At 39.8% G+C, this 25,173-nt stretch overlaps 2 protein-coding genes across 3 annotated transcripts; both read left to right on the top strand.

Moving 5' to 3' along the window:
• Window positions 1–573: 573 nt before the first annotated feature.
• On the top strand, window positions 574–24,577 carry anapc5 (anaphase promoting complex subunit 5). Of its 2 annotated transcripts, none has more exons than XM_057830851.1 (17): window positions 574–1,043; window positions 1,109–1,188; window positions 7,261–7,370; window positions 7,482–7,725; window positions 7,804–7,870; window positions 9,386–9,487; window positions 9,564–9,754; window positions 9,829–9,910; window positions 10,004–10,096; window positions 16,736–16,917; window positions 17,079–17,214; window positions 17,302–17,376; window positions 17,449–17,570; window positions 17,640–17,747; window positions 17,843–17,990; window positions 18,062–18,224; window positions 23,771–24,577. In XM_057830851.1, the coding sequence occupies exons 1-17, from the start codon at window positions 843–845 to the stop codon at window positions 23,992–23,994; spliced, it is 2,328 nt and encodes a 775-aa protein (XP_057686834.1). In that variant the 5' UTR covers window positions 574–842; the 3' UTR covers window positions 23,995–24,577. The 2 variants fall into 2 exon arrangements, with proteins under 2 accessions (XP_057686834.1, XP_057686835.1); XM_057830852.1 differs by having other exon boundaries at window positions 23,774–24,577.
• LOC130912803 (uncharacterized) lies at window positions 4,091–6,710 on the top strand. Its single transcript, XM_057830853.1, has 2 exons — window positions 4,091–5,201; window positions 5,287–6,710. The coding sequence occupies exons 1-2, from the start codon at window positions 5,174–5,176 to the stop codon at window positions 6,345–6,347; spliced, it is 1,089 nt and encodes a 362-aa protein (XP_057686836.1). The 5' UTR covers window positions 4,091–5,173; the 3' UTR covers window positions 6,348–6,710.
• Window positions 24,578–25,173: the final 596 nt, after the last annotated feature.

Consider the following 25,173-nt stretch of genomic DNA (forward strand, 5'->3'; position numbering starts at 1 on the left):
AACAAATGAAATCTACTTCAAATACATATTTCCTATTCTTTCCAGGGCTGAATCATAATACAGTATATCATGGATAAATTGTTTTGTGATGAACAATGTCTTCGTCGTATATTATGATACTATTAACAAGTATGTAACTGTCTGGCGACCAATACAGGGTGTAGTCTGCCTTTCGCCCATTGTCAACTGGGATAGGCTCTAGCACCCCCATTATTGTGAGGGGATAAGAGGTACGGAAAATAATAGCACAGACACTCGAAAGCGAAGGACGCCTATATGTTATACTGGGGCGGGTTTCAATAAACTTAGGCTTCTCCCGTCTGCCCTTTTCTTTTCGGGTTGAATCATGCCTGAAGGGAAAATAAATATATATATATATATATTTTTTTTTTTTTTATGAATGAATGAATGTAAATTATCATGTAGAAAACTGTATTATGTATCGCAATTCATAGTGGAAATGCGTCAATTTAGTATTATTAACAGGTATTTCACATTGTTGATGTCAAACAATGTGCACAAAATAAAGTTGTGCGAGGGATTGAGGAGGGGAAAAAAACAGTAGTACGTCACAGTGACGTTTTTTTCAGTCGCCAGAAGGAGGGTCGTTTGAAAGCTAATAACTTTTGTTCGGCCGTTTACTAAGAAAACAAATATGCGTTTTTTCAACGATATATAACCTTATTTTTTAAGGTTAACAATGAGTTTTGAAAGTATGATAATTTTCTGTCTAGCTAACGTTAAAGAAATCGCTTGATGGCTTGCTAGCAACTGCTATCTGCTCAAAGACTGTTCGGTGCGGGTTCCTCTCTTCATACCAACACCTTGGAACATTCTGAAGGATGGCAAGTGTGCATGAAAGTTTGTATTTCAACCCAATGATGACGAACGGAGTGGTCCACGCTAATGTTTTTGGAACTAAAGACTGGGTCAGTCCTTATAAAATCTCCGTGTTGTCTTTGCTGTACGAGATGACATCGTCGTCGAAGATTACTCTGCCGGAAAGAAGACGCCTGAACAAGCTTATTTTACCTCTCCAGCAGGTAGAGTGCATTAAAGTGGATGTATTGTTGCGATCTGTGAGTGGCTTGTTTTCATGCTGTTTCAGAGCTCGGACGTGTCTCTTGGCCATTTCCTCAAGACTGTGGGAGAGTGTTGTTCTGAGACTGCATATTCCGTCAAAATAAGGTAGCTGGCTTTTAAAAATCTTTTAAAAACAGCGAAACTTTGTGCCTAAACATTAATTCATTCATACACAACCAGGGGTGAAAGTGGGCCAGAACGGTCAAGAATGCAGTTCCGGTATAAGATTCAGGGCCAGAACGCAGTTCCGGTATAAGATTCAGGGCCGTAATGCTGTTACGTTACACGGTTCTTTGATTCCGAAAATATGACAGCAACTGTCAAAAGCTAAGCTGCTATACATGCATTTCAGCTCCAAGAAGAAAACAATCTACCAACGTCAGATTTACATAGACAAGTGTTAACAACAAGCATAATAAAGTGCTTGTGTAGCGTAATCCGTTTCCACCAATATTTATTATTGATTTTATTCCACGGACGGCATGGAGGTTTCCCCAGCTGCTGCTGTTATCTGAGTCTGACGATTATGAGTCACGTCAATGTGCGAATGCAAAGCAAAAAGCCTGGACTCATTTATCCGTTCAATAGGCTGACATACTGACATGTGCTCAGCAGAGATGTTTAGGTCTGATGGGTTCAAATGTGCATGTTTTCTGGAACAGCACAAAAAAAAGCTTGTTGAATTGATGCGACAAAAAAAGGGCAATGCAATAGAAAATGAATCAAATCTTTAAGAGCAACAAAAGAGTTGAGGAGGCTTATTTATCATATTTAGTTTTATTTACTCTGATGGGGGGGTTCAGAACATCTTAGCTGTCAATGTGCACTTTGGACTTATATTTGTTCATTTATGTTAGGCTACTTTTTCATTTCCTCATGATTTAAAAAGGTCAGTGTTTGTTCAAAATATATTCCATTTCACTCTGCATAAGTAATTTGTACTTATTTTTATGAATTTATGTTACTTATATCTTTATTATTAAAAAAGTTCATGTTTACATTAACTTCAATTTTAACATATATCCTATGTTCTTAAGTAGTTAAAATTTAGAATTGGCATTTAGTATGTGAGGAAATGAGGGAAAATAAAAAATTACGAGATGGAGGTTGGGGTAGTTGCTGTTTTTGTAAACTTTTATTTTGCAAATCATTGAAAAAACACAATTTTGAATGAAAATCAGTTTTTGTATGTGTTATAGAATTAACTGCTAAAAAGTTTTCTTTGCATTTTGGTAGTTTAAGAGGTTTGATGAAATAAATAAATAAATGAATAAAAATCTAATAAAATTTCTGGCGACCTTCAAGTCGGGGAGTACCGGCAAGAAATTCTAGCCACTTTCACCCCTGTACACAACCATTAACATTTATAGGGCAAGTGACTATTTTAGTTCATTTAAAAAAATCTATTTTTATTTTTAAAAAATATCAATTAGATTTGTAGTATTTTCCATTATATAGTCTTAATTATTGTATTATTAATATTATTATGATATCATGTATCATTTATATGGCGGAAAACGCAGATAAGACTGAAAAAGCAGTTTCTGCTCTTGCACTCCTCTTTAAAATAAACTGCTGTATTTTAAGCCAAAAGAACTGTTGTGTTTGATAGAACAATATGTCTATATGCTGCCATAGCAGATTCATGGCGCATTAAGCCCCCCGAACTATTTTTAATTTGTCCGTTTTACCCTGGAAACCCCCGTTGACAGATGTCGCGCAGCCGCTTTTGTTTCAACCCAGCCATAAAAAGTAAGTAATTATATTTATTAATCAAAATGTCTGTCATTTTTATCTTAGAATCATTCATTGATGTCTAATACTTCGTTTAAAAAAAAAAAAAAAAAAACGACTTTAAAAAATTATTCACTCGTATATTTTAAACTTTTAAACAAATTATGTCACAATGGAAAAAAATGGCGTCTCTAAAAAAGTCATGGATATATCTACCTTATAACTATCAATTAATTGTATTTTTTTTTCTTTCTTTTTTTTGTTACTGTCCCATTTTCCCCAATATGTTAGATGATAAATAATCGATCCAAACAAAGAAAAATTGAAAAAAAAAATGTTTTAAAGGGTAAATATATGAAAAAGAACATCTCAACCACTCCTTGATGTCTGCGATTTCTGCATCTCGATCATTGTTATATTGCCATGTTTCACCCATAAAATCCCCCAAAAATCCGTCTGTGGCCATTCACATCTGTGTCTTGACACACGATGATACATGCTACATGGAGTTTTTGGATGGAAACGTGGTAATATCTCGTTATAATCATGGCGTCTTTAATCCTGCTCTTGTGTGCTGTCGCCTCCAGTTAGGGTTTTGCTGTTTAAAAAAATTTTTTTTTTAAATGCCCTCCTGTTCAAAATTTTTCTTCCCCAAGAAAATAGAGATTTTAAGCTTTTCAATGATGTATTACACATGCATATAGGACAATTTTGAAATTTGGTCAAATTGGGGGTCTCAGAGCAGAACTTTAAGTCACCTGAGTGTTTTCCGCCTTATGTATAATTTTAATATAATTTTTTAAATGTATTTATTTAAATATAATTTTAAATGAAAATGATTTAAAGCAGAAGTTAAATAAATTTATAAATGAATAAAATGTTAATAAAAACATAAATATTCTGGTTATGCCCTTCAATAATATTCTAAAGTTGTTTCTTTCTTTTCTTTTTTTTAAAATTTCATAATATTTAATAAATAATCTGCCGCTGGCAACAATAGAGCACCAAACTGTGAGGGCTGGCTGTGAATGCTCATGTTTCAGTGCCATTGATGGTGCTAGGCATCCAATCCATTTTGACCGGGAGGCCACTGCCAGCTTCTCCCAGTCAAAAGGGATTGGATCTAGCATTATCTAAGGCAGCCAATGTGTTCAATAAGGGCCCTATAGACGTTTCCTGAGTGGAAAGTTTCTGCTACGGTTTAGACAGAACACCATGAATTGGGGTTGAAGTAGACAAAGTTTTAAACTGCCAAATCAAACCAGAGGAACCCACGGAATCTCTAAAAATGGATTCAGCACAACGTAGTTGAGACTCCAGGACTTACTTTGCTGTGCTTGGTTGTGTGAACTCCTGGAAGCGCCTATATATATGCTTGGAAGTGGAATGTTTTGAACAGCGTCCAGCTTCAAAGCACCATTGTGGCTTTTTTATGGGTATTAGCAGAAGGAGTTTGTAGAGACGCAATGGCATGAGAGAACTTGAGGGGTCAAGATAGTCAGACGGCTGTGGCTGAAAAATAGCCCCTCCCCCTGAGGGGAAGGGGGAAAGTGGACACCGGGTGACTAGAATTAGAAAAGAGAAATAAAGACAAGTGGTAGGTTGAGTGAGAAGCAGGGGATAGGACTCAGTGTCTGTACTTCCCCCGGTATTATAGCTTCTAGTGCAGCTTCGACTTAACTGTGAGCCTAGCCTGACCATAAGCTTTGTCAAATAGGAACATTTTTAGTCTAATCTTTAATGTACAGACTGTGTCGGCCTCTTTAATATTAGCTGGAAGCTGATTCCATAAGACAGGAGATTGGTAACTAAAGGCTCTAGCTCCTACTGTACTTTTAGAGACCCTGGGAACTACCAGTAGACCTGCATTCTGAGAACGAAGTGTTCTGTTGTGGCAGTATGGAACCAGAGCATCTGTGAGATAAGATGGCCCCAAACAGTTTATGGTTGTTGAGGTGGTTGCAGCTCAACGTTGCATTCGTAGGAAGAATTGACGGAGAATAGGTTGTCTTTTAGCCAAAACTCGGCGGGATGGGACTTAATTGTCTAAAGTGCTACATTTATTACTTCTTTGTGTTTGACTTTGATGACTTTGATTTGTGGGATTGCCTGTGAAGACAGCAATGAGAGAGGATGTATCCGCATGTCAATGGAAATTAAATACGCCGAGTTTTGGCTAAAAGACAAATTATTCTCTGTCAATTCTTCCTACGAATGCAACGTTGAGCTGCAACCACCTCAACAGGTTATGGGCCCAGGAGTCATTCGAAGGTAAAGTCAGTTTCCACCGTGTAGAAGGTCGCGAAGGACAGCGTGCTCACGGACTGCTGATTAGCGGAAAAAGCTAACAGGCAACATGGATCCACGAGGAACAAGTAGGTTACCTCGACTGGCATTTGACGGAGATGAAGCTAAATTAGCGGAAAAAGCTAACAGGCAACATGGATCCACGAGGAACAAGTAGGGTACCTCGACTGGCATTTGACGGAGATGAAGCTAAATATGAACTCTGGGAAACTAAAATGTTGGGACATTTTCATCTAATCGGGCTAAAGAAGACAGTGCTGGTAGGACCAACCACTGAAGCAGAGAGAGAAAATGATGAAATGAAAAATGCGGACGCGTATGCTGAAATGATACAACTTCTTGATGATAAAAACCTTTCGTTAATAATGAGAGATGCGCCAAATGACGGAAGAAAAGCTCTGAAAATATTAAGAGAATATTATGCTGGGAAGGGAAAACCCAGGATTATAAACTTGTACACCATGCTAACATCTCTTCAAAAGGGAAAAGAAGAAAGCATAGTGGACTACATAATAAGAGCTGAGACCGCCATCACAGCATTGCGAAATGTAGGTGAAACATTGGGAGATGGTCTAATTATCGCAATGGTCTTGAAGGGGCTGCCAGAAAGTTACAAGCCATTTACAATTCATGTGGCGCATACCGATGAGAACATGACATTTGCAGAATTCAAAACCAAACTCCGAAGTTTTGAAGAAACGGAAAAGTTAAATGCAGCAGATACAAGCGACAGAGTGATGAAGACTAAAGCAAGAGTTTCAAAGCAAACCACAAAAGCAAACGCTCGTGACCGGATCAAAGACGACACAGAGTTGGTGTGCTTCAAATGTGGGATCAAAGGCCACCGTGCAAAATCATGTCGACAAAAGATAGGGTGTAGTCGTTGTAAAACTGACACGCACAAAGACGCCACTTGCAGACGCAAGGAAAGACCGGACGGAGCGAGAAAAATTGCTGAAGATGGAGATCCTGACTTCGTGTTCAAGGTGAGAGATGAACAGCCCGACACCAGGCGGCAGGATACACACAGCATCCGAAAACGAGGCCTGATGGTGGACACGGGAGCGGCATCTCATATCATCACTGACGTAACCAAGTTCAAAAGCTTCCAGGAGACGTTCAAATCAGAGAACCACAGCGTCGAGTCGGCAGATGGTACTCGGTGCAGTGGAGTCACACTCAAAAGAGGAGATGCGGTGTGCTACCTGATTGACAACGGATGACATGAGTGCTGATATCATGACAAAACCTGTAACAAAGTTAAATTGAAGAAGTTTGACAGTGTTACTTTTGGAATTTGAAATGTAAAATTTCATTTAGTTGTTAAAAAAGGCATCAACATGAGAACAAGTGGGGGTGTTGAGAGATATGGTGGAGGAAATGTTTTGTATTCATAAATGTGTCCTCAGTTGATGTTGAAATAATGTTCCTATTGCTTGTGCATTTGCTTGAAGCTAATGCAAAGCTAATGATGTCTCAGCTGTGACGCAACGCACAGAATTGTTGTCAAATTTAACATAATTGTACCTCTTTTTGCTTTGTGGTGGCACTGTCTTGGTTCCACATCTGTCTTCATGAACACAAAATTCCCATATTCATGTATTACGACACATTCAACTGGATGCTTCAGAGATTTTCAGGTCCCTGATTGCGTTTCCATCCACTTCCATTAAATCAATAAAAGGCTAAACTATTTTGGTCCTCCCCTGTCGTGATGATGGCAGACGGATGCGGCATTTTCAAATTGTCTTTTTTGAGGGATTTTGATGAGTAATGCCACTCCAGCTCCACTGTTGTTTTGGTCAGAGAAAGAATAAAACGGGAGTCGTAAGCAGAAATGCGGAAGTACCTCAGAAACTTGTCTGTAGAGGGTTACATACAGTTTTTAGAGTTTTCTCCCCTTCGTGTATCGAAAAAAAATCAGTAAATTGCATTTTTATCAAGGTAAGACAATTGGGAACACATTGTCGATTGAAATGTTTACCTGTTAGTACACGGCAAAAGCAAGGCAAAATGAATGAAAATGTAAAGACATTTACAAAAAAAGACAAAAGTTTGCTTTGACAAGCAATACAGACGGGAGACTGGATCAAGTTTTCACTCATTATTCTTGCTGGATTGTTTTTGCATTCAAAGGCTTCATGAAATGGTCAACGGAGAGCTGAGAGACATGGACTGTTTCTTTTCCACTCTGCCTACTCCCTTCACGGCTTTTGATTCAGAGGCGTATAAAACAAGTGTTGTGGGTGGGTAGCTGTGCAAAGCTTTTAAAAAAAGAAAAAATATAGCCTGTTTTTTCAAAATGTTATGTTAGCAATACAACTAATCAAGCATAAATCTTTTCTTCTGTATTGCAGGTCTTTTCATGAGACACATGTTGCTGGCCTATAATAAGCTTTCCTTCAGTCAGGTGTACAAGTTGTACAAGTCCCTCCAGCACTACTACCACAATAACGATCCCAAGCCCACCGAAGGCCATATGTGTTCAATGGCAATGGCTGTTGATGATTGTGATATGGATCTCACCAGCACTGAAGATACGGTTGGGGACCGACTAGACAGAGACGACAAGGACAACTTTTTAGACCAATCAGAAATTGGGTGCGTGCTTTTATTGATTTTATTCTAACTATTTAATGTCCTTTGTTTAGGATGATTGCTTACTCTTCATTATTCTAGGCATGAAATTACACCAAGCAGAGGTCCCCTGTCACAAAAACAGGCAGAGTACTTTCTTGCGAGACAGGCAAGTTTTTTTTAACTTTTGCTATTTGTTTCACTCAGTGTTGTTTTCAGCAACCCTTTTGATTTTTGTCTTAGTCTTTAGGACGAAAATACTTATTAGTCCTAGTCATATTTTAGTCATTTCAAAATGTGTTCGTCTTCGACAAGTTGACGAAATCTCATACAAATTTCGTGTAGTTTTAGTCGAGAATTACTCATAATGTTTTCGTCTGTAAAATTCAAAAGTTTAAGTCCAACGAAGGTTTCCTAAAATTTCGAATGGACAATACAGACGAGCACATATTGTAGATGCTACAAGGACAACGCCAACTTCGTGATCATAATACACACTCAGCAGGGAAGGCAGGACATTATTTCAATGAAACCCACATAGAAGCCACAAACGTAATGTAAAAAAACGTTGTCCAAGCGTTTAAGAGGATACTCGCCATGCTAAAGTTGATGCTAACGCGAATGCTATGCTAACGCGATGAGTTACATTTAGTGTGTGATGATCACTCAGCACAGACCTTTAAAGGCTAAAGCAACATTGCACAAATCTTACCACATTTCCAAAAAAGCAAGATAGAGTGCAGCCCAGCTAGAGACTAGGGATGTCCCAATCCGATCACATGATTGGAAATCGGGCCGACCGGGCCCTTTTTCATAGGACCAGAATCCGGTGAAAAGGATCGGGGTTTTAATTTTAAAGAAATATATTTATGTTTTTCTGTTTTACGCTCATACAGCCTCTCACTCTCCCTCCTGCTGCTTTTATTGGTCAACAGTGCCCAGGAGTTAGCTATTTAAACTTAACAATGATTGACAAGGTTTGAGGCTTTGATCTTGCTTGCTATAGAAGCTCTACGATCAAAAGTGTACATCTGTCAATCATCGTTTGGCTTGTTAAATACTAGCGGCAGTGTTCTGTGTTGACTCATTGTGAAACTGAGACGCTGTTCTCAGCAGCGTGAGCGTCAAAGTGTAAGTGGATTTGAGTGAACTTACCTAATGAGGTATTTAACAGAGACAAGCATTTTTCTACGTTATTCTTGTTTAAAAATAATTCACATTATGAAGCTGGCACGGGGGGACAGTTAAATGTTAAGAACTTTTCTTTTTTTTATTTTTATTTTATTTTATAAAAAACACTTTTTTTCGGTGTCAGATCAGGACTCTTATCAGCACATTCTCAAAATCAGGTAACTCTGACTTGGGTGCAAAAATATGCGATAAGAACATGCCTACTTGAAACACGTTCTAAAGTCCAGTGAGGAGAGTGAGAAAGAGGCGCAGCGTATCTCAGGTGAACATGTGACACAAACCGCCACATTTTCGTCTTGTCGTCGTCTCGTCAGACGAAAATTATCTCGTTAGGTTCTAGTCTCCCAAGCCACGTTTTTAGCTAGTCATCGTCATGAAAACATTGTTCGTCGACGAAATATGTTTGTTATCATCATTGTTGACGAAAACAACACTGGTTTCACATGATCTAGCATTTGTGTGATGCACATTTGGCATGTTCATGTGTCATTAGGCATACCTTCTGAAAAATGACGAGTGTAAAGCTCTGAAGCCTGCATTGCTGCAAGAGGAACTCAACAACATGCTGAAGTTTAACCCAGACTTTGCTGAGGCGGTGAGAGATGTCTTCTTCAACGTTTCAATTTTGACCCTTTGATGTTTTCATGCTTGATTTTTTTCCTCTTTCCCAGCACTACTTGAACTATCTTAACAGCATCAGAGTACAGGACATCTTCCTTTCCACCCACAGTCTCTTACATTATTTTGACCGCCTCATCTTGTCTGGGAGTGAAGGAAAGAGCAATGGAGAAGAAGGCTACGGCAGAAATCTCCGTTACGCCACCCTCAACCTGGCCAGCCTCCACTGTCGCTTCGGACACTAGTTAGTACAAGAGCAGTTAATCTCAGCAGACAGGACTTTGGGCTACCTGATTGTTTTCATGTTCTCATCTCCAGTCAGCAGGCTGCTCTAGTTCTGCAGGAAGCCATCCGCATCGCCCAAGAATCTAATGACCATGTCTGTTTGCAGCACTGTTTGGTAAAGCAAACTTTCATTAAATTGTGTGTTTTTGAGGAAATTATTGATCACAAGGGTCTTGGCCTTACCTTTTCCACTTGTGTTCTGCATCAGAGTTGGCTCTATACACTGGAACAGATGAAGGGATGCGACAGCACAGTTTTAACGGAGGATTCTGTCAAAATGGCTGTTCATTTCTGCCTGCCGGTGAGTGCTATGTGACCCTGATGCCAGAGGCTTTATTTTTTTACTGGTAGCTGCCAGCAGATGATATTTTAAATGTGGGCAATTTAAACGGAAAGCATATTATGTGTATACCAGTGAGAAGAATCTTGTTTAATTCAAAATAACATAGAAGTTAATGTTTTTTTATGTTTTTTTATGTTTAATAGTTTAAAAAAGAAAAAAAAAGCCAATAGCTCCAGGAAGTAGCTATCATAAGTGTTAAGACATTTTAAATGCCAGTATGTATCCAAGATTGTCCACCATTACTGTATTTTTGGCGTATAAGTTGCACCAGCCCAAAAAAATTAAAAAAACATCAGTCACACTGGAGCATACAGTAAGTCGCTTTTCGGGGGAATTTGTCAAAGACGAAGAAAATAAACATTCATTAGAGCAACAACTAGAGCAGGGCGGTAAACCGAAAATTTACCGTTACCGAAATTCTTCACGATGACCAACGTAATTTTGACCATGTCGGTAAATTCGGTAATTTAATAAAAGAAGAAAATATAGTCTTTTCATCCCGCTTTGACTCTGTGTTGTTCGGCTATGTTCATTCCCCTTTAAGAAAGCAGACATTGTGCTTACGTTTGGAGTCACATGGTTTTCAGGAAGCCAATCAAACAGAAGCCCGGTAGGCTAACGCGGACGCTAGCGGCTAACGCTACAAGTAAACGGGATGAAGTCGGGCTTAAGTTGGCTTCGCCAAACTTTCACCCGACATTAAGTAAACTTTTGATGGGTTCCAGATAGGGATGGAAAAACCCAGGCTTTCTGAAACAATGAACCAATTGCCCTAAATTGAATCACTGTTTGACACACTGCAAGAGCCCCATCTACTGGATAAACAGTGCACGTTTTTTTAAAAAGTAAAGTTGACAAATTGCCTCAGCATTACATATCTTCAATAGAATTAAGTGGATGTCGTCTATTTCAACCAGGAGATCGTGTCGTTATTAAGTGTGATTTACACAATTAAAGTTGACCTCTTTAAGCCTGTGTCATTGCTTTTGTCTGTGAAGATGTGTTCAAAGCAGTATTTGTAATACACGACAGTGCTAGTCTTGTAAGTGGCTCGTCCTAGATGACGGGGAGTAACTATGTATTGTTTATTTTTTGTAAAAAATTACAGTACAGTAAGCACAGTGCTTGGGAACAGGAATATTACTTATTGCATACTGTAAGGATTTCCAAAATCATAAGATGTAAATAATTGAGCCGAATAAAAGAAAGGAAAGGTTTGTGAAACATTTTATTTTTTAATTAAGTATAATTTCTGGGGGGCGGGTGGATGTGTCGTATTTGTATCTATTCTAAATATCTAAATGTATGCCACTATCTAGTGTATAACAATGCGGAATGAATTTAATGAAATTCAAGTGATGATATTTTTCAAGTCATACAAGCTGTTATAAATGTTCACACAAGAATTCTTATTGTTTACAAGATTTTTTTTAATACTTAATGTTTAGACTGCATGTGCAATTGTTAAATTGAAAGCTGGTAAATAAATTTAATGAGAAACTTAATTTGTATTCCATGCATTGATTCAAATTTTCAAATTATATAACAGTTTGCTTGGGCGAATTTATCGTCATTTATCGTTATCGAGGTAAATCTGCTCAATTTATCGTGATACGTACTTAAGGCCATATCGCCCAGCCCTAGCAACAACAGCAAAATGGAAAACCATCGGCTTAATTAGCATCTGCTAATGTAAGGCAGTGCTTCTCAATTATTTTCTGTTACGCCCCCCTCAGGAAGACGTAAACGTTCCCCACCCCCCCAACTCTCTGCCGCCACTGTAAATATACTGTAGTATCATTTGTCTATAAGATTTTTATTATTATAAGTACACCTCTGCATAACATTGTGTCATTTTTAGTATTAAAGAAGAAGAAAAAGACAAGATACATTTTTTGACCGTTTGACACTGGAAAAAAAAAAAAAAATTAAATAAATAATTAATCATAAATTCGAATTGATTAGCAACATTAACTCGAGAGGACAATATGCCAAACTATTGGACTGAAAAAACAAAAAGCAGTAGAACAAAAACGACAGTGACATTGGACAGAGAGACAGTTTTTTTTTTTTTGGTTTTTTTTTTTTGCTGCAGGCAGTATCAGCTCCTTTGCTGTGGTGTTGGGTTATTTTGCATTGAGCAATTTGGTATGCCACCAAATGTGATGCTGATAGTCCTCGCTGGTTTACTTATGTAGCACTGACAAAGCGGGACGATTGTTGGCAGTATTCGGCACGTTTTCACTGAGAAAAAAAAAAAAAAGAATTCCTGCTGTCCGCCATGAACATTTTTAGACAAAGTAAACAGACTGGTCTTTCGTCGTCTCTCACTGTACTAAAAGTCAAAGCCAAAAGCCAAATGCTACATACGCTTCGTCATATTTCTTCGTCTTAGCTTTTCATATCTCCAGTGCTCTTTGCTGTGTGCTCTTGTTTGGTTCAAAAATACTGCGTACATGCTAAAAATGAGAGCGCCACTGCCACCCACTCAGTGGATGTGCAACTACACTTTATTCTAGTCAGGCAAAAAAGTATGTTCTCTAAGGTCACATGCGCCCCCCCCAGCATCGCTCTGCGCCCCCCAGGGGGGGCCCGCCCCACTATTTGAGAAGTACTGATATAAGGCATTAACAGTTACACAGATAACTGTAGCCAACACAACAAAACTTGTTTACCAAACTCTTGATCTCACACCATATCAAAACCAAATCCATGAAAGTCTTTTCAATTCTGAACAACTGTGCCAACCCCAGAAGTAGATGGCATGCCTAGAATGCCTCTCTTGTGGCTCTCTTTGTGGAAAGTTGTAGTTGGAGCTGTACGTTAGCATTAGCGCCTAGCTTAAACTCGGCTTGGGAAGAGGCGGACTTGACTACAGTCATTAAAAAAATAAAATGATGAAAAGGATAAGCCTGATAATGCTCAATTTTCTTTCTGTGCACCAAATGAGCAATATTTCAGTATTGCTTACATGGCCGAGTCGGGGCAAACTGGCGCACACACGTAAGGCTTATGTGTGTGCGTCACGGACGCATAGTGCGTGTATGCGTTCTATCAGTCCATATAAACTTTGAATATAAGACTAAACGGGGAGACTAAAGACTATTAATGTCGATTAATGTCTGTTATTTGTGTCCTCTTTTTGGAAATCAAAATATCACCCTGGAATGGCATACAGCCAGCATGTGTAGTGATTTGTTTTTGATGCTTCTGCGCATGCAGGTCAGTTTGCTAAGCGCGTGTCGGACTGCGAATTAGTGCACATGCATAATACTTGAATGGACTAAATGCTAAAAAAAAATGCTCTGAACAGGCACGCCTAACAAACTGATATGACAAAAAAACCGGAATTGTGCATTAAGACTTGTAGTATGAACCTAACCTTGGAATCCAACAAATACGGTGACATTAGAAAAGGCCCATCGTTCAAATTGAACAGGTACAGTAACTATAAAAATGGTGCCTATTTATTTTCTACTTTTTTATCAACAAGTTTCCTGAGTAGGGGTGCATGATATCCATTTTTTTAAACCGATATCGATAACTTCCTGCTCCTCAAAGCCGATACCGATACAATAACCGATAAAATATATATATAATTTTTCAATGTATATTCACCTGAGTTTTTGAACACCAGTAGGTCAAAAATAATAGTGGTTGATTCAGCATAAATTTGCCTTTGACCAAACTAGAATTTTCACGATGACATGAACAGTATTATAATGAACAAAACAAAGACAAGAACAGTTTTGACGTCAAATAAAGTGCTCATATAAATTTCGTCAAATAAATATAATTTGAGTCAATCACAATCAATCAGTCAATATCATTGACGATGTGATCCCTGAACAATGAGCACTGACCAAAAACAAACATAAACAGGAGAGGAGACTTTTGTCGTCTTGGTCCATGAAACAACTTTCTTAACCTGGCAATTATAGAACAGCAAGCCTATCGATAAACAAAAGGCCTCTCAAGAACTTGTAAACATAACACTGGAAAATGCAAACAATTGCCATAGTAGGGTTTATAACTCAGTGAAGGAAAAATATGGTCTCTAGAACAGTAACAAAACTTTGCATATTGGCAAAACAGGAGTGGAAACAAATGCACACATCCCAATCAGACACCATGCCAAAAATATTATTAATAGGCCCGATAACATATTGTTATCGGATTTATTGGGATGACGTCACAATTCCTATTATCGGACCGATAGTTATCGGACCGATAATTATCGTGCAACTCTATTCCTGAGCGAAACATGGGTGGCGTCATCTTTGATCATTTCTGCTCCGAACTTCCGGTTTAGACAGAACAACATGAAGTGCAGTTGAAGTAAGCAGTGTGTTGACAAAGTTAAAACTGCAAAATCAAACCAGAGGAACACACGAAATCTCCAAAAATGAATTCAGCGTGACGTAGATGAGACTCCGAGACTTTCTGTGTTGTGGATGAATTCCTGAAAGCGCCTATATATATGGTTGGAAGTGAAATGATTTGAACAGCGTCCAGCTTCGAAACGCCAGTGTGGATCCACCTCGCCATATGCCTTAAATCGAAACCAGCCGCAGACAATAAGTTAAGGATATGTTTTAAACGAAGGATCTACCTAAAATATTGTATGTTTGTTATCACTTCGTTGGTCATTCATGGAGAAAATTATAACAACCTGTGCAGCCTGTGTTGACATCAGGTACTGATTGATATGCCGGCCACTTGAGTGCCCAAAATTAGGTGAAATTACAAATAATATTTCAGTTCCCAAATGCAGAAGGGTATGGGGTTATATTGCTGACACTATTCTGAGCGAGCAATAATGGATATTGAGCACGTTAAACTAGATTTCGAGCATAAAAAATATATATTGAGCGAGCAGTTGAAGATTTTAAGCAAGCAATCGTAGATTTTGAGCACAGAAAATAATATTGAGCAAAAAAAAAAATCTACTCTGTGCCGCTCAATTCCCCCCTCCTGCTCTTGCTCCATATCTCAACTCCTGTGCTCGTCGGTCTGTTTTCTCTGCGCGGCGCGCGCTGAGTTGAGCACACGCATTACCAACGTGTCACGAAGCCAACCAATCAGAGAGCTGGCGGAAGTACACAGGTTGGCTGTTTGCCCTCCAATTAGATCACTTGTTACATTCGCCCGGAAAAAGCAAAGGTGACTGACTTCAACGGGAGAACGGCGACTTCGTTGAAACAACTTATGACACTATTTATATTTATTACCATAATTATTGTCTTGTTTACTTCAGTGATGTAATATTAGACCTGCCTTATCTGAGTTTCCTCATATTTTAAGACAGTAGCTTCAGCCTGTGACTGACGAAGTGTACTTCCGCCAGCTCTCTGATTGGTTGGCTTCGTGACACGTTGGTAACACGTGTGCTCAACTCAGCGCGCAGAGAAAACAAACTGACGAGCACTAGTTGAGATACCGAGCAAGAGCAGGAGGGAATTGAGCGGCACAGAGTAGATTTTTTTTTTTGCTCAATATTATTATCTGTGCTCAAAATCTACGATTGCTCGCTTAAAATCTTTGACTGCTCGCTCAATATATTTTTTTGTGCTCGAAATCTAGTTTAGTGTGCTCAATATCCATTATTGCTCGCTCAGAATAGTGTCAGCAATATAACCCCATAGAAGGGCTGACACGGATTTTGTCGTTGTAAGGAAATACTACAAGGTATGTACGTATAAACCAAAATAGTATGTCTTTTCTTTTTTATAGATATTGATATTCGGATATGGATCGCAATAAAACTTTTGGACAACATGACTCCATTTCTTGTTTTATTTAAAACGATTGGTGCATGTGCAAAACAGGTCAATAAATCACAATTTATAAAATTATTAGAAAAATATTAACAAAGGTGGAGCATAGGTCCAGCCTTCCATCAAAGTAGAACGCACTTAGTCGCGATATATGTCCATCGACGTACAGTAAGTTGTTGTGAGGCGCATCAATTTGTCTTCCCCTGCCTAACAGCGTTTCCACCCGTAAACAAACGAACAAAAAATCTTGTAACACTTGCATTTCTGCATTTACATAATTGTACCATCCTACAGGTACTGATTAGCAACAAGCTAGCAGCAGATACCATGTGTTGCAGCCACAGCATTTACAGTAGTTGTAATAAATAATATTAAACATCATAATTACAGTCATCATGATAATAACAATATCAAAGACAAGTAGTTTTGGATATTAAATACATACCTTCCATAGTGGCAACATGGCTACATGAACACCCGGTCTTTGTGGTGGCCCGGGCTTGGTTCCACATCTGCCTTCATGAACATGTTGTCCTCCCATGTCGTGATGATGGCAGATGGATATGGTATTTCCAAACTGTCTTTTTTGAAGAATTTTGATGAATAATGTCACTCCAGCTCCACTGTTCTTTTGGATGGAGAAAGGTTAAAACGGAAGTCACGAGCAGAAATGCCTCGGAAACGTGTCTATAATTGTTTTAACACACTGCACTCATAAGCCTTTGCCATTTTTTGTGTTTGGCTATTGTGTTCTCCATTGTTAGAGGTCAAAGAAATTCACCATTTGCATTGTATTAATGTGTTTCTCTCTTTGCAACAGTACCTGGCCTCACTAGGCATCCAGTCTTTGGTCCAGCAGGGGACAAGGCAAGGGAAAACTGCACATAAACTGATGGATGCGCTGAAGGACACGGACATCCTCCACTGGAAGCACAGCCTGTCGGAGCTGATCGAGATCAGTTTGGCTCAGACAACATCCATATGGAGGATGTACGGCAAAAGGTCAGATTTGTTTACATTGCCAGGCCAGCATTAAGTTTCTAGCTGTCTTCACACTTGTTTTACGTTTTTTTTGGTTTTTTTTAATATTCTGAAGTCTGAATTACAGACCCAGCTAGCGTAGTAACAATTGTTTTACTCCCATTGTGTGATAATATTTGCAGCACGATGGCTCTGCAGCAGGCCCAACTGCTTCTCCACATGAGCAGCTTGGAACCAGTCAATTATGGGGTCCAGCAGAACAACACGGAGCCCTTCAATGTGGCTCTCTGCCATCTGGCTGAGTTGCATGCTGAGCAGGTAAGTCTTGTATTCAGGTGATTTATGCCCTGGTGTTACATACCAAATATGTTTAGAGACAAAATAAATGTCTAACTTGTGCAACAGGGCCTGTACGGTGCAGCTTCAGACATCCTCCAGCACCTGAAAGATCAGTTTCCTGCTCACACACAGCATGCCAAGGTGTGTCTTCTCACCTGCAGATTTCTCTAAAAATGATGGCTTGCATTCAGCTTGTATTTTTCCCCAATGCAGCTCTGGATGCTATGTGACCTAAAAATCCAGTTCGAAAGGCACATGATTGAGGGAAAATACAACTTGGCAGAGCAGCTGATCACGTCTATTTCTGCTTTAAACAAAACCGAGGGTCTCTTCAGGTAGTATGAAGGCACAATGGCGTGTGATTATCCCAGTTGAAAATGAAAATCAGTTTTTGATGTTTCCAGGAAAGTCCAAGTTTTAAAAGTTCTTAATCGAACCACTGAGGCTTACAGCATCTTGCAGCGACTGCACATGCACTGCGAAAAGACCAAATGCACAGAGACAGTTATCAGGTAGACAACTCATCATTTCTTATGATTATAAAATTTGAACTACTTTTCCGGAAAGAATCACCCGTTTTTTTTTGTTTGTTCCCCCCCCTCCACAGAGTTATGCTATCTACAGCTGAACTCCATTGGGAGTCAAATGGTTTCTCGACAGCCCTTCCTCTCCTCTTCCAAGCCTTGGCTCTGGCCCGACAGCACCACCTACAGTCACTGGCCTCAGAGACGCTCCTCCACTTGACCTTCACACAGGTCAGTCCAAACCCATTTGCCACTAGTTGCAGTCATCCCATTCCACACAATTTTGTTTGTCCTCTCCGCAGTTGATGTTGGGTGTACCTGAGAAGGCTCTTCTTGTCTTGCATGAAGCCATTGAGCCTGTTCTGGCGCACGGAGCGCTGGTGGACAAAGGTCGCGCACTGCTGCTGGCAGCCCGCTGTCAGATGGCTGTTGCTGGATTTAGGCCAGATAGTCAAGGGCAAGCAGGTAACACTGCCTCATAAACATTCCTAGTTTAGAGTAGCACTATAGCCACAGTGGCTAGTAAGCACCATTTGAGTCCCCCACCCCTCAAATATCCTTGGTATCCATTTTAAAGTGCCTTTGACACCATGAAAAATCTTAATTAGGATTATTATTTAAATTTAAGTCATATTTTGAGAGGATTCGACTATATACAACAATTTGGCAAAGCGCAGATGAGGAGAAATTAATCTATTAATCTGCCATTTAGCTACTCAGGTCACTATAGCGCTCTGGCGCCACCATCTTGGTGATGACATCGGCAGAGTAACGATTTCAGCTGATTTAGAATTTAGCACAATGGAGGAGGAAGATTCAGAACGAGGAAAATGCGACAGAGCATCAAAATGTCATAACTGTTTTTATCTCTCTACTCCGATATTTTTACAGGATATTCTTTTTAAGTATTTTCCCCAATTGCTAAATAAATGTTATGGTCATTACAAATAAGTCTAGTGCTAAATGGTTAATGTTAAATATTAAAAATGCATTTATTCAGTAAGACAGAGCTAAATTGCTGCATAATGGTCAAGACTGCCGACTTCTTAAACCTCTCGAATGGTATTTTATGTCACCAGAGTTAGTCCGGCTTTTGTCATTCCTCTGCCCTGGCTTCAGAGACTGAGGAAAGAGCTAAACAAAACAGGAGGCGTGAGAGCTAGGCAACATGCTAACATGAACCGAGCGGCTCTTCCAAGTCTCTTCCTCGCTTTTCGAAACGAAAAATCACACAAAACTACACCGACTCATGTCACACACGGGGGTGATTGTCTTCACCGATCGGCCAGCCTCCGCCACAGAGCAGGTTTCGGCTCCTCGTTATGCTGCGGCTCCGGCAGGCAGACAGTGCTCGTCGCCGGGGACGCAGTGGGAATAAACGCCAAAAATGGTGCATACTCGGTGGACAACCCAGCCGACGTTGGAGCGCGCGACGTTGGAGTGCGTAGCTGCTCGAGCCCAAGCCGTGTATAGCGCTCTCTAGGTGGGCACGCGATGATGGCGGAGGGGGGCTGGAAGTCTCAATACAATCGAGAACCGGAGACGAGAGCAGGGGTTTCTCCGGGCCCAAGCTGATGATAGCGCTCTATAGGCCGACACGCCTTTATCGGCCGGCAACGAGGGTGTGCGACAAACCGCCGGTCGTCAGCCAAGTGGCCTTCTCGGTGGACAGTACTGGTGTCAACAATAATCGATGCGGCGATGCATCCCGATGCGGGCCATGGACGATGCGATTCGATGCGGGCAACAAGCCGAATCGATTCAGCACATACTAAAATATATAAGTCCGTTCAAAAATCTTCCGGTGCTGCAATGGATTTGGTTTCCCCATTTGTATTATTATTCTCATGTTTACCTGTAGAGGGAGCTACTGTACAAGCAATGCAGGGGGGACGAGGAACCCAAATCTGCTTCCTCACGGGAGTAACGTCACTAGGGCTGCAGCTATCGAATATTTTAGTAATCGAGTAATCGACTGAAAATTCTATCGATTAATCGAGTAATCGGATAAAACAAATATATTTTCAGGTGAAGAGCAATTATAGATATACATGAGAAAACAAGACATTTTATCATTTTCAGTCAATCGATGTCTTTATTTTTGATGTATATTGTTGAAAACAGCCATCAATTGCATCTCAGATGTAACTAGAATTTTAAAAAATGACTAATTCACTGCTTTCACTCAAAAAACCTTTAGATCTTATTTTAAAAAAAGTATATATATATATATATATTATATATATATAAACACAACTAAAAATGCCTTTACGCTTGATAACACACATCACTTAAAAGTTAGGATTTTTTCCCCACGTGTTTCAATTGAATTTCTATTTGTGTCAAGCCATTTTTAAGTTCTAGTTAAGTTTTAAGTTAGTCTAAACTGTAAGTCCTGATAAGATTTTGAGTTTTTGCACTGTTCAAAATAAATGTATGATACAGGCTGTATTGGAGCACATTAGGGACTACTGCTACTTGGTGTTTTATCCAGCAATGACTACTGAGCTAAAATTGATAGTTAGCATTATTGAGTTTTTATTTGACACCCTCATCACTCCACAACGCTATGTTATGTTAAAGCTTGTATGTAAGACACGTTAGCCACGCATCGACAGTGGTCTTAATTAATTGAAACCTAGCCCTCCGCAGGGCTAACGTAAGGTGAGCTAGTAGTGACAGTAACGTTAATCTTATATATTAGCGCTTAGCGCTCTTTATTAGCGCTTAGCGCTCTACTGCTTTAAGATGGCGGCTGTTTGCTAACGCTGCCCAGACGCGGCCTAGTCTGTCATTGCGCATCTAGTTCAACATACATGTGATCTCTATGAGACTCATTGGATGCTACCTGCAACTAATGTAGCATGTGCGGGCTAGTATTTAGCAACGTCGGCATCGTTTGTAGCGGTTGTCGGCTGCAGTAAGTTTTTTTTTTTTTTTGCTTCTTCCTCTACGCACGTGACATCAGCGCGTTGTCCCGCATTAAAAGTAGTCCGAGCAAAACGTGACGCTTAGAGCTGTCAAAATAAACGATTACTCGAGGTGAATAAAATTACTCGGATCAGTTTTTAAACTCGAGTTACTCGAGTTGCTCGAGTATTCGTTTCAGCTCTAAACGTCACAGACATGCACAATTGCGCAGTGGCAATCGAGAAAGCAGAGAGATAAGACATAACAACAATGGCTGAAGCGGAGAAAGAGGGCGCGCGAAAGATTATTGACGCACCAAAGACATTGAAAGCAGGCATATGGAGACATTTTGGCTTCTATGAGGTTGGTGGGAAACTTGACCAAACTTAATGCGGTGTGTAAAAAATGAAAGGCTGCTATTGTGTGTAAAAAAAAAAAAAAAAAGAAAAGAAAGCCCTGGTCTCATTCAAAGCACTAATTAAATGCTGTGATGTTTTTTTTATTTTTATATATATTACTATTTTCATTTGACTACAACCAGGAATGACACAAGAGCCTATAAAAAGTTGTTTAATGTCTGACGGCTTGTGTTGCCTCATGATTCACGAAAAATATGCTTTGCTTTAGCATTTTAATGCATCCCAGGCTTTAATGCATCGTGACGCATTGCCGAATCGAACCGAATCGAATCGTGGCCCTCTGAATCGAATCGAATCGAATCGTGGCCCTCCGAATCGTAATCGAATCGAATCGTGAGGGCAGTGCCGATGCACACCTCTAGTGGACAGGGAACTTTGTCACCTACAAAATGCAAGCCAGCTCCTTATTAAAACGTTTGCATGATCCCATGTTATTTGACATAACATAAAACACTTAGCTTACTCACTTCATCGTCCGTCCAATGGTCCAATTGTCAGACTTGTTTTGCCCATTCTTCACGGTGAACAGGATCTTTTGGAAATCCAAAAAGCCTAACACCACTCTCCCTGGTGTAGCAACAAAAGCCTGCAGCATATTGGGCTAGCATGACGCAAAAAATCAACAAATTAATCCACAAAATCGGCTGAATCCACAGTCCTATATGCATACTATAGTAATGGCTGTAATGTGAAGATGACTGGTCCACTGACGTCACATTCGCCGAAGTCACTCATTTTCATGGCGCGGGATTCAAAAAACTGAATAAAAATACCGCGTGTAATATGAAATAAACATGCTTTTTTTTGTGTCACAGGCACTTTAAGGTTCATGTACTATTACACACTCTGTCACATGTGTAAGACAAGTGAGAATACAGTGCCTTGCAAAAGTATTCGGCCCCCTTGAATCTTGCAACCTTTCGCCACATTTCAGGCTTCAAACATAAAGATATGAAATTAATTTTTTTTTGTCAAGAATCAACAACAAGCGGGACACAATCGTGAAGTGGAACAACATTTATTGGATAATTTAAACTTTTTTAACAAATAAAAAACTGAAAAGTGGGGCGTGCAATATTATTCGGCCCCTTTACTTTTAGTGCAGCAAACTCACTCCAGAAGTTCAGTGAGGATCTCTGAATGATCCAATGTTGTCCTAAATGACCGATGATGATAAATAGATTCCAAATGTGTGTAATCAAGTCTCCGTATAAATGCACCTGCTCTGTGATAGTCTCAGGGTTCTGTTTAAAGTGCAGAGAGCATTATGAAAACCAAGGAACACACCAGGCAGGTCCGAGATACTGTTGTGGAGAAGTTTAAAGCCGGATTTGGATACAAAAAGATTTCCCAAGCTTTAAACATCTCAAGGAGCACTGTGCAAGCCATCATATTGAAATGGAAGGCGCATCAGACCACTGCAAATCTACCAAGACCCGGCCGTCCTTCCAAACTTTCTTCTCAAACAAGGAGAAAACTGATCAGAGATGCAGCCAAGAGGCCCATGATCACTCTGGATGAACTGCAGAGATCTACAGCTGAGGTGGGAGAGTCTGTCCATAGGACAACAATCAGTCGTACACTGCACAAATCTGGCCTTTATGGAAGAGTGGCAAGAAGAAAGCCATTTCTCAAAGATATCCATAAAAAGTCTCGTTTAAAGTTTGCCACAAGCCACCTGGGAGACACACCAAACATGTGGAAGAAGGTGCTCTGGTCAGATGAAACCAAAATTGAACTTTTTGGCCACAATGCAAAACGATGTGTTTGGCGTAAAAGCAACACAGCTCATCACCCTGAACACACCATCTCCACTGTCAAACATGGTGGTGGCAGCATCATGGTTTGGGCCTGCTTTTCTTCAGCAGGGACAGGGAAGATGGTTAAAATTGACGTGAAGATGGATGCAGCCAAATACAGGAACATTCTGGAAGAAAACCTGTTGGTATCTGCACAAGACCTGAGACTGGGACGGAGATTTATCTTCCAACAGGACAATGATCCAAAACATAAAGCCAAATCTACAATGAACTGGTTCAAAAATAAACATATCCAGGTGTTAGAATGGCCAAGTCAAAGTCCAGACCTAAATCCAATCGAGAATCTGTGGAAAGAGCTGAAGACTGCTGTTCACAAACACTCTCCATCCAACCTCACTGAGCTCGAGCTGTTTTGCAAGGAAGAATGGGCAAGAATGTCAGTCTCTCGATGTGCAGAACTGATAGAAACATACCCCAAGCGACTTGCAGCTGTAATTGGAGCAAAAGGTGGCGCTACAAAGTATTAACGCAAGGGGGCCGAATAATAATGCACGCCCCACTTTTCAGTTTTTTATTTGTTAAAAAAGTTTAAATTATCCAATAAATGTTGTTCCACTTCACGATTGTGTCACACTTGTTGTTGATTGACAAAAAAATTTAATTTCATATCTTTATGTTTGAAGCCTGAAATGTGGCGAAAGGTTGCAAGATTCAAGGGGGCCGATTACTTTTGCAAGGCACTGTACTTCTAGGGTTCACAAGTAGAACGATTGTGTCGTATACTAATGTTCATTCCACTGATAGTTCCACACAATTAAACCAAAGAACTGATGAAGTACTCAGCTGAATTAGTAACGAAACATCTCGAACACCATGCAGTGGCCACTGTGCAACTGGTACCAAGTGTCTGATTGTCTCCCAGCAGATTTACAAGTTGCTGTTTCGGCGGTGGAGATGTTAAATGAGGCTGCTGCCTATTTCACCAAGTTAAATTGCAAAGAGCACCTGCGAGAGGTCCACTACTTGCAGGCTCAGCTCTACAATTCTTTGGGACAAACGTCACAACGCAACAAAAGTGCCATGCTCTTTCGCCTTTTGGACCAGGAGCTGCGGTCACCCGCACTCCCACTGTCTATGCGTCTCTAATTCTCCTGGAGTTTTCAAATGAAGCCAAACTTGATCACTAGATGGCAGTAAGACCCCGTTCTGCTTGGTTGGCCTCTATGGACGATGTCATTGTGTATTTATACTGTAATTGGACATGAAGGTCAGTCACCTGTTGTCTTAAGTGCATAAGCCAAATAAAATCAGCACTCCGAGATTTGTGAAGAATCAAATTACTCCAATCCAAAACCATTATTTGTAAAGGTGCTGTAGTTCAGGTTGCTAAACATAACGGTTGAAACAATACTATCCCAGCTTTGTCAGCCCAGGTTTGTCAGACACTGGTAGATAAGGCGAAAGTTTATCAGGAGCTGTCATTCCGTTGCAGTTTTAACAGCAGCTTTTTGATGAATGGAGGTAATCTTGCAGCTTCACTGGCCTGGTTTATTCACAGTCCGCTAGGAGAATACTGATGAAGAATCCGCAGGAGGAAATTGTCATTCCATTTGTAGGAGACCTGCCATGACATAACTAGACACTGTCTAAATCCCACTTAGCTTTGACTGCGTGAAGACCGATAACGTCTATGTTTTCTGACAGGATATTTTCCCCCAAAAAAACTCAAGTTTTGTCAGAATACTTAATATTCATCTGGTAAAAAAAAAAATAGACCCACTGGAAGCTCAAATCCTCACACTATGAATACAAATATTGAGATATAATCAGTCTAGGCTGCACCCTTGCTCTAATTAACATTTACAATTTTGTTTAAAAAAATAAAAACCAATTACATATGTAAAAATTACTCCATCTACTTTGTACCATTTTTCACTTTGGTCTCGAGGTGCTACAGCTTATCCCAGCTGACTGATCAGGAGGCAGGGTACACCTTAGTTGCCAATGATTTAAGCGTGCCAAATTGTTAAACAACTATTCACCAAAGGTGGGTAGAGTAGCCAAAATTTGACTCAAGTAAGAGTAGCGTTACTTCAAAAGGATTTAGTTTTTAGGTTTAATAATATAAAAGTGAGTCATCCAAAAAATGTACTCAAGTACAAGTAAAAAAGGTATTTGGTGAAAAGAATACTCAAGCAATGAGTAACATTGTGAGTAACTGCTTACACTTTATTGTTTAACAATGGTATTTTTTTCTCAGCACAGTTATTTATATGAACTGTTGTTATAATGATACTGTACAATAACCATTACATAACCACATTA

This window comes from Corythoichthys intestinalis, chromosome 3 (genome assembly GCF_030265065.1).
Source record: "Corythoichthys intestinalis isolate RoL2023-P3 chromosome 3, ASM3026506v1, whole genome shotgun sequence".
NCBI lineage: Eukaryota > Metazoa > Chordata > Actinopteri > Syngnathiformes > Syngnathidae > Corythoichthys > Corythoichthys intestinalis.

Coding starts and splice junctions, on each gene's coding strand:
- anapc5 (XM_057830851.1), top strand. CDS start 843: ATGGCAAGTGTGCATGAAAGTTTGTATTTCAACCCAATGATGACGAAC. Junction 10,097..16,735: donor CTGTTCATTTCTGCCTGCCG/GTGAGTGCTATG, acceptor TCTTTGCAACAG/TACCTGGCCTCACTAGGCAT. Junction 17,991..18,061: donor TCCACTTGACCTTCACACAG/GTCAGTCCAAAC, acceptor TCCTCTCCGCAG/TTGATGTTGGGTGTACCTGA.
- LOC130912803 (XM_057830853.1), top strand. CDS start 5,174: ATGGATCCACGAGGAACAAGTAGGTTAC. Junction 5,202..5,286: donor ACGAGGAACAAGTAGGTTAC/CTCGACTGGCAT, acceptor CAAGTAGGGTAC/CTCGACTGGCATTTGACGGA.